Source organism: Muscardinus avellanarius, assembly GCF_963383645.1.
Source record: "Muscardinus avellanarius genome assembly, chromosome: 11".
NCBI classification, from domain to species: domain Eukaryota; kingdom Metazoa; phylum Chordata; class Mammalia; order Rodentia; family Gliridae; genus Muscardinus; species Muscardinus avellanarius.
In genome coordinates, this window is record NC_137797.1 from 41,940,064 (window position 1) to 41,956,032 (window position 15,969).

Genomic DNA, 15,969 nt, shown 5'->3' on the forward strand with positions numbered 1-15,969 from the left:
ATTAATGGTAATTAGAATATAATCAGCTACTTCTTTTTTAAAAGAAAGCGAAAATATACTTTATATCACATTTAAATATCTCAAGTTAAAGAGTATAGTTTTTCCTAGGTAACAGAAAACTTGTAATCAGATGCTATTAGGGATTAAAGATAGAAATAAAAGGAAATCTTAGAAATTACAAAATTTAGCATTCTGAGTGTTATTATTCTTCACAAATGAACTTAGAGTAAACCTGATGCAATTTGTAGAGAAGACTTGTGATGTTTATGCATTTCCCAGGAATCTGGCAGCTATTTGGATTCTGTTCTTCTTTGTATGCCAGATCAGCAGGAGTAGGACAGGAAAGTATCATTTTACATTATGAGTGATGCTCAGGCATGTATTCGGAAAGGCACTGAATACTGAATTATGCTAACTAGTGAGATTTTTACTCAAGAACAAGTGAAGATGGAGGTATTCTACTGCGGTAGGGCCATCTTTCATGTAGAATGAGAGGTTAACATTATAATACTAATGGATGTTAACATAAAATTGAAACGATTACCATGAAGGAGAGAAAATAAATGTATTTAACAAAAGAAAGTGAAGGAACCTATGAATGGATTTCGTAAAGGAGTAAGACTTTAGCCAAAAACAGGAAGTTGATTGGTTGATAACCTGGCAAAACTGGAAAAGAAAGATGTTCCAACTGAACTGAACTGAACTGAAGCACTTAGACTCAGTGGTGCCAGATGCATGGTACACAGAAATGACCAGATAGTGCCATTCCCTGTAGAGCACTTAAGATTTTTGTACGCTAAAAACATTAGGAAGCCATTAAAAGGCTTTTAATTTGTGGGGGATTGGCATATGAAATCAGAAATTTTAGCATATGAAAGTTAACGAAATTTTCATTTTGAAAAGCTAATTTTTGCTCTTATAACAAAGCAGATTAAAGGAAGAACAGAGAATACAATTCTGTTATTAGGATAGTCTAGATAAGAGATAATGATAGAGCCAGGCATGGTGGTACATGCTTGATACCCGTGCTTGGGAGGCTGAGACAGGAGGATCGCACGGGTTCGAAGCCAGCCTCAGCTACTTAGTGAGGTTCTCAGCAACGTAGTGAGACCTTGTTTCCAAATAAAATATAAAATAGGTCTGGGAGTATAGCCCAAAGGTAGAAAGCCTCTGTTCCACCCCCAGTACCACCAAAAAAAAAAAAATTTTTTTAATTAAAAAAAGAGAGATAATGATAAGCAGAATTACCATGGAAATATTAGAGATGGGGAAGGAGTAGATTCAAATGTTAAGAAAGGACAAGATTGAGCTGGGCGTGGTGGCGCACGCTTGTAATCCCCGCGCTTGGGAGGCTGAGACAGGAGGATTGCACAAGTTCGACGCCAACCTCAGCTACTTAGTGAGGCTCTTAGCAACTCAGTGAGACCCTGTTTTCAAATAAAATTTTAAAAAATAGGTCTGGGACTATAGCCCAGAAGTAGAAAGCCCCTGGATTCCACTCCCAGTACCACCAAAAAAAGAAAAAGAAAGGACAAGATCACCAGAAAGGGGGGGAATGCCTCGGATTTCATCTTGAATTTGAAATATTTTAAGAAATACTTTGCTTGCCTTTTAACGTTATTAGAAGTAGTAGAAGTGAAATGATAAATGCAACATGATAAATGTAACTGATATATCTCATTTTTAGAAATTCAAGAGGGAATAATATGCAGAAAAGCTGATCGAATCCAGTCGAGATCACTGACGAAGCTAGAGTTGCTGTAGAGATACTGGCTCTTTATCAGAGAGCTGATTTTTTTTAGGAGAACTTGGAAAGCCAGATTTTTCTTTCAAGTTTTATATTTTTAAGTATAAAAACTAATTTGTAAAACTTTATGTGGAACTAAACTCTTGGTATTAACAACAGTCTCTACCTTATCGACCACAAAGCATAAAAATATATTTTTAATATAGCCTTGATAGTGCATAAGCTACATTATTAGTCTTTCTGATTTAATTCTGTAAATAGTCATTGAAATATATTCTTAAAATATTAAGAAAGCAGAAAACTAATTTGTTTCTCTCCCCTAATTCTTACAGCTTTATGAACAGATTTTAGCTGAAAATGAAAAGCTCAAAGCACAGCTACATGATACAAACATGGAGTTGACAGATCTTAAATTGCAGTTGGAAAAGGCGACCCAGGTTTGTACCCTTTTCTCTTAATTACTCTGAAGATAATGGCTGTGATTTATTCTGTCTAAAAACATTACATTGAAACCAGGCACTGTGGTACAAGCCTATAATCCCAGTTCTTGGGAGTCTAAAATTGGATTGTAGGTTTGAGGCCAACCTCAGCAACTTAGCAAGACCCTCTTTAAAAAAAAAAAAAAAAAATTAAAAGCCAGGCATGGTGGCATATGCTTGTAATCCCAGTACTTGGGAGGCTGAAATAGGAGGACCAAAGGTTCCCGACCAGCCTCAGTTACTTAGGCCCTATGCAATTTAGTGAGACATTATTTCAAAATAAAAAAAATAGGGCTATAGGTATAACTCGGAGATAGAATACCTTTGGGTTCAACTCTAGTACCACAAAATAATAATAATAATAATAATAATAATAATAATAATAACCACAAACTAATAATAATAATAATAACAACAACAACAACAGTGGGCTTGTAGCTTGGAGATAGAATGCCCTTGGGTTCAATACTCAGTACTGTAAAAAAATTTTTTTTCACATTGAAATATTCTCTTGTATTAGGTCTAAATGAAGTTTGATTATTGATAATAGCTTATTCATTAGTAAAAATAAGCAAGCTAATACAGTCTACTGATAACTATTTACTTTCTTCTGTAGTAGGCTAAAATATGAAAGTATGGTCGTAAAGTCAAAAGTCAAGATATTTTTAAGACTTTTATTGCCTTTGTGGTGGTACCTGAAGAATCTGAATGTTTATTTCTATTATTCCAAGTGTAACAAGGCATTAAAAAGCATCCCTACAAAATCATCTTATACCTAGAAAAATTAACTTTTTTCTTCCTTCCTTTCTTTTTCTAACTGTGCTGGGAGTCAAACACTAGACTTGAACATGCTAGGCAAATGCGCTACTTTTGAGCTATCCATCCAGCTCCCAAAATTTCTTTTTAATAATTTTTATGTATTATGATTATATGGTTTTGTATAATTTTTATTGATGTATTGTAGTCATACATCTTAATGGTATAAAAGACTTGTGGAGACATACATGCACACATCACCCAATTAGTCCTTACCCGATCCTCACCCCCATTTCCTCCCCACCCCTCCTACCCATGCTTGGCTTAGTGACTGACTCTGATATGTTTAAGTATATCATAAGCTTTAGAGTTCCCTCTTCCCCCCTCCCATCCCCTCGTTAGGTCACCTTATTTGCTTCTCTATAGGATCTCCTCCTTCATCTAGAGTTCCTCCTGCTACCCATTTCTCCCTAGCTTTCACATATTAGGGAAAACATCTGATTTCTTATTTTTTGTGACTGACTAATCTCACTTAGCATAATGTCCTCCAGTTCTATTCATTTCCTTGTATATGTTAATGTATTTTATTTGTTGTTTTTGTGTATGTTTCCTGTTTGTTCAATGACAGTGATTTGAGTGCCGTGTGTGGTGGTGCAGGCTTGTAATCCCAGCATTTGGGAGGCTGAGACAGCAGGATCATGGTTTGCAGATAGCCTCAGCTACTTAGTGAGACCCTTTGCAACTCAGTGAGACCTTCTTTCAAATGCCCCTGTGTTCCATCCCCAGCACAGCAACAAAAAAAAAAGTGATTTGATACAGTAGTGATAGAAAAAAATTTTTAACTCCTTTTATAACTTCCTTCTATACAACAGCTTAGTGAAGACAATTTTAGACAATAAAATTGAGATAGCTAAGCAAAACTCAGCCTTGTATGTACAATCTAGGTTTTATTTACCAAACTTCTTTCTTATGGAACACTAGTTCTTTGTAAATAGTAATAGGTATAGCTCCTCCTTGGCTTCTCTCTTTATTTAAAAAAAGAAAAGAAAAAAACTTTGTGATCTAGGAGTTTTAGGAAATGCTATTTTATATATTGGAGATTATACAGGATGTATTTATGTGTGAAAGACTCTTAAGAGTCCTACCAATATTTATATATTTGTGTGGAACGGGGTCTGGGGATGGAACCCAGGGACATTCGACCTCCAAGATACACCCCCTGTCCTATTTTTTATTCTTTATTTTGAAACAGAGTCTCACTAAGTAGGTGAGGCTATCCGCGAACCACAATCCTCCCGTATCAGCCTCCCGAATGCTGGGATTACAAGTGTGCACCACCATGCCTGGCTAGTTATATATTTTTAAGAAAACAAAGTTCCTTAATTTTAACATGAGACTTTCTAGTGTAAACACATTTCTGCAGCCCAGCTCTTAGAGTTCAGGTTGAAAGTGCTTATCTAAAATGGCATATTCAGTTATATGAATGGGACTGCATGTGTCTTTTTTATTAATCTCATTGACCTTTTTCTTAATTCTAAAAACTCATTTTCTATGTTGAAGTTACACTTCTTACCAGATCCTTTTTTTTTTCTTCTTTTTTTTCTTTTTACAGTACTGGAGATTAAACCCAGGGACATTCTACCTACGAGCTATCCCCCACCCCGAGCCCTATTTTTTATTCTTTATTTTGAAACGGGGTCTCACTAAATTGTGGAGGGCCTCACTAAGTAGCTGAGGCTGACTGCAAACCTTCTCAGCCTCCCAAGTATTGGGATTCCTTTTTTTTTTTTTTTAAATAACCATTATTGTTTTGAAAACCAGTTGTCTACGCAGAAGGAGTAGTATACTAAAATTTCAAGGGCCAAGTTATTTATTTTTCTGAAGTTGAGAACACTTTATTTGATGGGGTTTACTGTAAAGATGCACAAAAAAGTAAAGACAGAATGAGAATATATTTTATAGTAAAATGTCCTAATAATTTGAAACGCCATACAAGTTAAAACAACTGAACTGATTTACACATAAGTATTTGTGGTGAACTGGAATGTCTTCATCCTAATGGTTGCATAAGCAGTTTAGTGAGCTTCCATACATGAAAATACAGAACAGGTTCTCTGCAGATAGCCTCAGCTCTTGGAACTTGGTCATGACATTTTCTGAGAAAGATTGACATTGATCCCTGTCCTGATGCTGTATTAAGGTGACTCAGCTAATCTGTCACTATTGCTACTTCCTTCTGTGTTTCTCTGCTTTTCTGCCTATCTTGTCATCTAATTCTTCTTATGTGTCTTTTATCTAAATTCTGCAAGAAAGAATTGATAGAATTAGTATCAATTGCTCTCTAGTATGGTGCAGCCTGTTGGTGTTCATGATACTACTAGCCAAACAATAAATGAATCCCCATGTTTATAGCAATACAGTTCACAGTTGTCAAGTTACAGAACCAACTTAGGTATGTCACCAGATGAGTAGTTGACAACATAATGGAGTTTTATTCAGCTATAAAGGACAAAATTATGTCATTTGTAAGAAAATGGAACTGGAGTGCATCATGTTAGGAGAAATAAGCCAGACTCCGTCTTTTTTAAGCCGCTTTCTTTTATATGTGAAAACTAAAGAGAAAAAAAAGAAAGATCTCATGAAAATAGAAAGGAGACCATTAGCGAATAGGTAAGACGGGGATAAGGGGGTGAGGGAAAAGGAAAAGGAAAGGGTAGCTACTGGGGATTAAACTTGGTCAAGTTATGTGTGTGTATAAATATGCCACAGTAAAAGCCTCTATTCTGTATAATTTTGTGCCAGTAAAAAAAAAAACTTAAAAAAAAAAATCCTTATTCATGATTGAGGCCCTGGCCTTAACCTCTAGCACCACCAAAAAAAAAACAAAACCAATTATATTGAAATATAGGTCTGTTTGATAGTATTTAACCAAGAAACGAAAAAACAGATCCCTAAATCCGTGTGTGTGTGTGTGTGTGTGTGTGTGTGTGTGCGTGCGCGCGCGCGCGCGCGCGCGCGCGCGCACGCGATTACTAGGGATTGAACCCAGGGGCATTCAAGCTACACCCCAGCCCTATTTTTTATTCTTTTTTTTTTTTTTTTTTTTTTTTGGTGGTGTTGGGGTTCCTGGAAGCCCTTCTACCTCCGGGCCACACTCCCAGACCTATTTTTACATTTTTATTTGGAAACAGGGTCTCCTAAACCAGTGCGCGCGGCTGGCTTCAAACCTGCGCAATCCTCCTGTCTCTGCCTCCCAAGCGCGGGGATTACAAGCGTGCGCCACCTCGCCCGGCTATTTTTTTTTATTCTTTATTTGGAAACAGTCTCACTAAGTTGTGGAGGGCCTCACTAAGTAATTTAGGCCACGAACCTGTGATCCTCCTATCTCAGCCTTCCAAGAACTGAGATTACAATTAAAAACCATAATAAAGAACTCAGAATTAGCTTAAAACAGTCCAGTTCATATTTGAAATTTTGAACTAAATTTTTTAAAAGAAGCAATTGAAATACATCAACTTTTTTTTTCAGAAAGAGTAAGCAAAAAAATATAAAGGTGTTTAAAACAAAAAAAGTAAAGATATCTGGCCATGATTAGTTCTTAATATTTTTCATTAGCCATAAGAAAGAAGAAATTCTGAAAGATCAAAAAGTAAGTAATGCAGAGAAGTATGGCAGAAGAAAACATTATATAAAGAAGTATTTTTTTTAATTACCAAAACAAAAACACATAAAATTACCACCGTGAAGGTATATTTTATAATTAGTAGCCATCAAAGACCATTCTCATTAAACATGTCAAAAACCATTTTTGATAAATCAATAAAACTGGATATTTAGTAAATTTGCTTTTGAGGGATAAGCCAAGTAAGAAATTCATATTCAACAAATTGACCAGGAATCCCAAGGAAAATGTTTATAAGATCTAACATTATCTAACATAAGATACCATTTTGGTAGGGGGGCATTTTACCTCTGAGCTACACCTCCAGCTCTATTTTTATTTTAAAACAGGTTCTTACTATGTTGTGGAGGACCTCACTAGCTGAAACTGGCAGAGAACCTAAGATCCTCCTGTCTCAGTCTCCCAAGTACTGGGTTTACAAGCATGCAGCCCCACGCCTGGTTTAAAATGCCACTTTCTTAACTGGGCCTATGCCCATTATCCAGATATATATGGCTTGAAACCCAGGGGTGCTTTCCCTATCCACACAGCCAGATTCAACCTCAGAATTTCTGTCAACATTGAGTTCGTCACATAGTACACTGAGTTGAAAAAATAAGACCTGAGTTCACCAGGAGAAGAAAGGTGTATAACTAGAGTTTTTTGTTTATTTTGGGGTGTGTGTATATATGTGTTTAGTGGGGAATGAACCCAGGGGTATTCTGCCTCTGAGATATACTATCATCCCTATTTTTTTTTTAACTTTAAAACAAAGTCCTACTAAGGTGGGCACTGGCCTCCAGCCTACAATCCTCTTATCTCAGCCTCTCAAATACCAAGATTACAAGCATGTGCCACCATGCCTAATGCTGAGGGATTTCTTTGTTATTGTTTCTGTTTACTTTTAGCAAGTGAAAAGTATATATAACATAGATCCTCAAACTCATTACATATTGACTTGCTAACCCCTACTAGAAAAATAAAAGTATTTAGTGCTTCCCTGGGTGCTTCCACTTGCCCTCTATTTTTATTCAACAGTCCAGCTGCACCCAAGTCTGCTTCTACCCCCCTGGATTATTCCATTGTCTCCAGTGGGGTGGGAATCTGCATTAACCCTCTTACCTCTGGAGTTCAATGACTATATATCTATAAGAAGTGAAGAAGACTAAGACAGGTGTAGGAAAGCCACTGCACTCATACAAAGTCACTCAGTCTGGTAATAATGTATTTCATTCAAGGTTCTGGATTCAGATTAGTCACTCCTGCTGGTGCAAGAAAGAAAAGACAGCTTGTGCATCTGAGCTAAAACTAAGATGGTTTTGTTTTTATTCCACAGTACTCATCTTTAACCCCAAGTAAACTCTGAAAAATTGCTAAGGAAAAGTGATAACAGACCATAAAATTAGAGCTGGGGAGCCCATTTCATTTCTAAACATTGATTTATTATTCACAATACATGTTTTGTTTTCTCATTATTCACACCTGTGTATTGCACCATCAAAATATTGTGATTTTTTCACATCCACATTATAAGTTACTTTTTGCCCTATATCTTTATAGCATTTACATCCTTTTTAATAATTTCATTGTTTCAGAGACAAGAAAGATTTGCTGATAGGTCACTATTGGAAATGGAAAAAAGGGTAAGTGTCTAAGTAATTAAGAAATCATTGACTTTCATTGTTTTATATAAGTAGTGTTAAGTGGTTTTTTGTTTTTATAGATAATAATTTTGATTAGCTTAAGATAATATTAATCTAATGAGCATATTTGATAACTTAGCTTAAGTTCTTTGGGGTCTCTCTTGGGATAAATTGGCATTAAATGAAATTTAATTTACTACTTTTTTTTTTTTTTGAGATGGTCTCGCTAAGTTTCAGAGGCTGGCCTCCTGCTATCCCCTGCCTCAGCCTTCCAAGTCACTGGGATATACAGGCATGTGCCATCATGCCCAGACACACATTCTTTCAGTAATTCCTTTTAAATCTTTCCTTGATAATGTATTGTATCCATTGTGATAGTGAATCTGATATTTTCAAAATGCCATTTATCTCTTGATTTTATATATATTTATAAATATTTTTTGTTTGTTTGTTTTGGTGGTACTGGGGTTCCTGGAAGCCCTTCTACCTCAGGGCTACACTCCCAGACCTATTTTATATTTTTGAAACAGGGTCTCTTAACGCCAGGCGGCTGGCTTGGAACCTGCGCGATCCTCCTGTCTCCACCTCCCAAGCGTGGGGATTACAAGCGTGCACCACCATGCCCTGCCAATATAAATATTTTAATCATATATTTTTATCTTTTATTTTAATCATTTCAATTCTTTTTAAAAATTAAAATTCTTTCTTCTTTTTTTTTTTTTTTTTTTTTTTTTTTTTTGCGGGTCTAGGGATGGAACCCAGGGGCATTCGACCTCCGAGCTACACTCCCTGCCCTATTTTTTATTCTTTATTTTTGAAACCAGGTCTCACTGAGTTGCAAAGGGCCTCACTAAGTAGCTGAGGCTGTCCACGAACAGCGATCCTCTGGGTTTCAGCCTCCCAAATGCTGGGATTGCAAGCGTGCGCCACCACGCCCGGCTTTTCATTCTTGAAATAATGTTTTTAAGTCTGTGGACATCAAATTTTGAAATTTTTCTTAAACTTAATATTCTGATTTTGAGTTTGAGTGTTTAGCTTTAGTTTAAACATAGGATATTTTAAACCAAAGAAAAGTTTGTTACAGAAAAAAACTTTACGCCATTTTATGCCTTTCTATAATTTTTTACTGGCTGAAATATATTCACTTTTATTTCTCTCCACTTACTATTACTGCTTGGGTGTCTGGAAGTGGTCAGAGGAATAAATCTAAAAGTTTAGTCTAAGCAGCTGAGAATGTATGAAATGATTCAAAAGTTAAGGGGAAATGCTTAAAGTGTGTCTGTAGCATAACTGAGCCATTGCCTACATTTGGCCAGAGTAGAAATTATCTTCATACCTAGTGATCTCAAGGTCAAAGAGTAAATAATCAGATGCAGTTAATACAAAAACATTTTCTTCCATTTCATATTTTTAAATAACTAATTGCCTTTTCACCCCCAACAAACAAATGATAAAAATATAGATAATAAGAATGAGCAAATATATATATATAGTCTAGTAATGCCTGTGTCATATACTGAATTGTACCTTGTAATAGATAAATTGATATAATAGTTGCTAAAAGTATAAAATCACTTAATAAATTTAATGTTTTATGTTGTACATTTTATTTTATAATACATAACTTAGTGAATTTTGTCCCAAAGATTTGCAGAAAAATAGTCAGTGCTCTTATTATCCATACTAATAGTTAACATAGAAAAAGATAATAAAATATACATAATCAAGATATTATTTATTTTTGAGGCATAGTCACACTTTTAATAACCTTTAAGTTTGTATAAGTGATATGTTTATTATGAAATTTTAATATAAGAAGAAAACATAAAATCATAATTTTGTCCCACAAAAACTTTTTTTTGCGGGGGAGGTACTGAGGTTCCTGGAAACCCTTCTACCACCAGGCTACACTCCCAGACCTATTTTATATTTTTATTTGGGAACAGGGTCTCTTAAGCCAACACAGCTGGCTTCAAACCTACACAATTCTGTCTCCGCCTCCCAAGTACAGGGATTACAAGCATGTACCACCACACCCAGCCAAAAACATAATATTTTTGTATATTCTTATGATTCACACATGTTTATATTCTGACATTCTCACCTGACTTTCTTTTTTCTGCTTATCAAAATGCAGATAAATTACAAAGGAGCTAATCCACTCTGCTTAATAGCCATTTGAAAGTCATAGTATTAATTAATAACTGCTATCATTAATTTGACATTCTCTAAAGAGGCACTAGACTAAGCAATTTGCATGTATTTTCTCCATAAATTTAATGCAGTTTATTTATCCGGTGAAAGAAATTGCCAGCATTTAGATAGTTGTCAATTTTACTGAGCCAGTCGACAGTTGGATATAGTGTTCTTTTCTTGCTCTACCCCTGAGTTAAAATCTTGAAGATACAAAATTGAGGCTTATAGGGAGATTCCCTATCACTTGAAAGAAATATTCTGATATTTCACAAAATTTCAAGAATCAAATATATGATACCATATATGCTAGTATTTTGAGAAGTACATGGCTTATGTGAAATTTTTATGGCTGTATTAACTAGGAGAAAAATATAAAAAGTAACATTTTTGTCTATATAGTGTTTGAGCATGTGAATGTTAGTAGAATAACAGTATTTATAAGACTATGAGTAGGATTCCATCTTTTTGAATCACGTACTCTATAAACATTGACATTTATGTTAAATGTATTGCATTACTAAATATCATCATTAATTATTAATCTGGGAAATAGTTTCAGTGTAATTAAACTAAATGTAAATGGTTTGTATCTGAAAGGTGACCGGCAAGAGTCATTATCTTCTGGGCGGTATGACCTAACCAGTTTTACAGCTCATCAATTACTGCTGCTTGCTTTTTGCATAACACCCTTAGAATGCTTATCAGATAAGGGAGAATAAAACAGTACACTGCAATAATACATTGTATGTTGGCTTTGCCTGTCACTCTTTGAAACTAGTTGAAAACAAATGCTGCAGTTGCTTCTCCGTTATTCACTGCATTAATGCTACACAGTATCAATAAACAAAGCTGCAGAGTCATTTAGATTAATAATGGATAGAAAACATTGTGGGTGGAGGAAATGAACTTCTCTTAAATCCTTTTGAAATGGCAAAGTACACATGAACTTAGGCATGTCTGCTTCTGCTCTTCTGCTTCAGTCACTGTAGTATAATTGCATCTTTGTGTGTGGTTTTTGGTTGTTCTTGTTTTTTTTTTTTAATTTTCCCTATACAATCCTCAGTCTTAAGTATTAGTTTACTATATCCCTAAGTTTTACATGAACTAAAAAAATATTTTGAACCTGTTATGTAACATCTTACCAGAAAGTCATTGAGTTTATAAAAGTAAAAAAACCCAAAATCTTCATATTCATTTCTTTCAAATTTTAGAAAGCTCTTTACACATCACTGGCATCACATCTCTTTCTACACTTGCTCCTGATTTTATCTTTGATTCCAAAGTATCACTATTTCACATTGTAGAAGAAAGTGCAAGAATATGATAATTATATAATTAATGTTGATAACTTGAATTGATCTAGGAACGAAGAGCACTAGAAAGAAGAATATCTGAAATGGAAGAAGAGCTTAAAGTAAGTGAACATTTGATATTTATTGGAGATAGTGCTGTTTTTAATTTAAATTTTATACTATTATTGTTGGTGTTAATCCTATTGTTTATTGTTTATATTAATTGTTCTCAAAGCTGACTACCGAGTTTCTATATCTTGTGCTTCTCTTTCTTTCTAAATCCAGGTTTTAGTGAGCTAGAAGAGGATTTAAAACCCAAATCATTTTGATAATCAATTTGTGTAGTCCTTTTGATATTCAGGTATAAAAATTGGATAATAATAACTATAAGATATGGGATTTATTCTTCACTTTTCTATATACATCTATGTTTGTTGGAGAGTAAATTCTAAAGGGGGACAAAAAAAGATAAAATAATCTCTTTTAAAATAAGTGATAATAAATAAGGAACAGGTAGAGGCTTATTTTATCAAATTCTGTTACCTGTGGAAATAATTGTCTTTGGTGTCAAACCCTGCAAGAAAAAAAACAAGATAGCTAATTGATGATCAACTTGTCTTATTTAAATAAAATATATTTATCACATTGTGAAATAATGATTATCTCAGCATAGAAAATTGTATCCATAGAATTAGAATTTTAAAATTTAAATGTTTCATTGGATTATTTAGTTTGTTTTGGACTTTTTATGTAATAATAGATTGAAGATTGGAGACAGATATTTTTGGATTTGGAGTTGAGTTGCTTATGTGTTAAGTGAGAAATGGAAATTTACAAATACATTGTTTACCTTTCTAAATCTTTTGGAATATTCTTTTAAAATTCTTAATATTTTTATATTTGTAACCTGTGATTCTTTATGTTCTTATTGTACTCTTCTATTTTCTTTGTTTGTTTGTTTGTTTCTATTTTCTTTATGTTCTGATTCCTACAGAACCTGCACCAAATAAAGCAAATTCAAACTCTGAGAGAGTTAAATGAGCGGCTGCTGACTGAGAATAGGGCCTTGACAAGAGTGGTAGCCAAACGCTCAGGGTTCTGTAGGCAACTTCAGTCTGTGCACCTGTAATTTATAGGTTCATCATTTCTTCTTGGTAGAGCCAGGCAGGTGTTTTTATATTAGTAAGCGTGTTTTTGTAAGAGCTCACTTTTACAAATTAATTCCCTTTTGTCTGGAGCTTATCATTATAACTTTTTAATTATGCATGGCTTCTCAGAATGTTCAGAAAGCATCACTAATTATGTATTGCAACTGATAAACTACTGTGGAGTTAGAGAATGATTTAGGAACTTGTCTGCAAGTTTTGTAAAGCTTTTACACATTTTGGGGTCTAAAATATCTTAGAGCCTAAAATATGGCTAATAGTAATAGTCCTCTATCAGAAGGAAAATGGAACATAAGCAGTATACGATGTGACATTTTTGATATGATTATTTTGGAAAGCTGAAGATTAAGACTACATTTTGGGGCTGTTTTGTTGTTGTTTTGGTTTGGTTTTCTTTTTTTAGTTTTATTTTTATTTATTCTGTGTGTGTCTGTGTGTGTTACCAGGGATGAAACCCAGGGGGCAATCTACCTCTGAGCTACAACCCTGCCCTATTTATTTTTAATTTTGAAACAGGGTCTCACTGGGTTTTGGAGGACGTCACTAAGTTACTGAAGCTGACCAAGAACCTGTGATCCTTCCTGTCTCAGCCTCCCAAGTACTATGATTACAAGGGAACACTACCATGCCTGGCTCTTATTTTATCTGTTTTTGAAAAATGTCCTTTTCAGTCAAAACTGAGAAGTTCATATTCATGTAGTTCTGTTATACCGACCTTAATATGTAAACTTCAAGCTGGCCGTGGTGGCACACACTTACAATCCCAGCATTTGGGAGGCTGAGACAAGAGGATCATGGTTTACAGACAGCCTCAGCTACCTAGTCAGGCCCTTTGCAACTAAGTTAGATCCTGTTTCAAAAGAAAGAATAAAAAAATAGGGCAGAGGATGAGCTCGGATGTAGAATGCCCCTGGGTTCATTCCCCAGTACCACACACACACAAAAAAATGTAAACTTCAGATTACTGTAATTTATAACTAAATATTTATAAACACAAGTAAAAATAAATTGATTCCATATAAAATTAAACCTTCTCTAACTAAGCAGTCTAAATATGTTTTGAAAACTGAGGAAAGAGGACTACATCTTTTTGAAAGTATCCTAAATGTGTATATTAATATCCTAGTTACCCTTGCAAAGCACATATAATTTTAGTCATTCTTATAATAGGAAACTCTTTGATAACATTTCCACCACCTGCTTTAATTTGTGTTTAAAAGAACAATAACTTGATTCACTTTGTCTTAAAGATGTAAGAGTATGTTTTGCTCTTTGCTTCAAATACTTTGTTTCAAACACATTTTTATGCATGAATGTTTTCAAAGATAAACATTTATACTGTAACATAATTTTGCTTTGATATTCTAATAATGTAATGCCATTTAGTGAGTAAGTGTTTTGGATTAGGCATTGTAGGAGACACTTAAACTTAGGTCTTACTGGTAAATTTTATAAGGAATTTTTAATAATTTAAAACAAGTCTTATTCCCTTAAAACTTCTCCTAGATAGGCTAGTTTTCTTTAGTAACAATAGTATTATGGTTTTAGGTCTGGTATAAAGTAAAAGACTTGGGTTTATGTGTTGACAAGAATTAAAGGAACTACCTTAAAGAGCCTATTCTAACAAAAACAGGCTTCAATTTCTTGGCTGCTCTAATATAATGTGCTTGTGAATCATAAAATTGAGAGATTTAGCAAATTTCCTTGGATAATGTTGAGAAAATACACATTTCATTTCATCCTTTATTAAACTAGCTTCACAAATCAGGATCTTTTCTTTTTACTCTGTGATATATGTTTCAGAAATTAGAAATATGTATAACTGGCAAAGCTTACTTATGTGTTTAACATTCATTAAGAATAACATTTTATCTTTTATTGAAGTAAAACCTCCTATTTTTTCTCTCATAGATGTTACCAGACCTAAAGGCAGACAACCAGAGGCTAAAGGATGAAAATGGGGCCTTGATCAGAGTTATAAGCAAACTTTCCAAATAGACAAAAAAAAAAAAAAAGAAAGAAAGAAAGAGCAGCAGGAATTGCACATAATAGTGACCCAGTGGACCATAATTGGCAGTCACTGTGGAGGTCTAAGAAGAATCTTTGGAGACTGTCATTTTCGGATATCCTGCCAAATGCCCTCTTACCTAGGATTTTTGTTTTAATTTTTTTTTTTTTTATCAAGACCATTGTTTCATGTTAATGCAGCTGCTGAGAAGTTTCTTTGTTGTTGTTGTCATTGTTTTTAATGACTGAGAAAACTTGTTTACAGCTCCAGCATATAAGGAAAGTGTTCAAGGCCAGATATGCCTCAGATATTTAACCAGTAAGCCTTAGTTGTACATAAATACTTTTGTGTCAACAAAAACGTTCAGCTCTCACAGAAGACAGTTATTCAACATTTTTTGATGTGCCACAGTTTCCAGTTTTTCAATATTTAATTTTTTTGCTTTACATCTAAGTTTGGGTTTGTGTTTTTTCCTTCTAACTCTTCATGTGGCCGAGTCTTGTATGTTTTCACAGCTTTCTCATTTACAGAACAGAAAACTTGCCCTTTTGAGATTATTGTCATGTATTAGGCTAATGTGCTGTCTCCCACCTGGAACTGAATTGCTTGGTGGAACATTCGCTTTCACTGTTTGTGCAATATGCATTTATTTTTTATATGAATGCTTTAAAGTCAGTTGAGATTAGATCTTTTAGTCCCATTTTCTACCTTCAGTGGTCACTTTTTGTTTTTGTTTTTGTTTTTATTGTAGTATAAGATGTTAGATTCTGTAATCTTCACGTTTATTTTAGCAGGTACTGAGTGATGCTGTATATATAAATAAGTGTATTGTTTTGATTTTTAGACCACCACATGGCATGCTTGACTATTATTTCGAATGTCTGTTGATGCAAAGTAGGCTCCTCCATGATAGTGTTACAAGCAAAATTTGCTAACAATGTGATATACAGACTAGAAGTTACACATTATGTGGAGCCCTATCTTTACAAATTTTTCTACTGTAAAGTACTTTCACTTTTAT

General features: G+C 34.3%; 1 protein-coding gene across 4 annotated transcripts in view; it reads left to right on the top strand.

The window, feature by feature from the left end:
- Positions 1-14,938, top strand: part of PPP1R12A (protein phosphatase 1 regulatory subunit 12A) — a gene marked incomplete at both ends in the record, with an annotated part of 143,374 nt that extends 128,436 nt beyond the window's left edge. For 2 of the 4 annotated variants that reach the window (XM_080706416.1, XM_080706419.1), the window contains 4 exons: positions 2,080-2,184; positions 8,239-8,286; positions 11,846-11,896; positions 14,852-14,938. In XM_080706416.1, coding sequence (XP_080562542.1) covers positions 2,080-2,184; positions 8,239-8,286; positions 11,846-11,896; positions 14,852-14,938 — 291 coding nt within the window. Of the gene's footprint in view, positions 1-2,079; positions 2,185-8,238; positions 8,287-11,079; positions 11,111-11,845; positions 11,897-14,851 lie in introns of those variants that run through there. The other 2 variants (XM_080706417.1, XM_080706418.1) reach the window with 2 other exon arrangements.
- Positions 14,939-15,969: the final 1,031 nt, after the last annotated feature.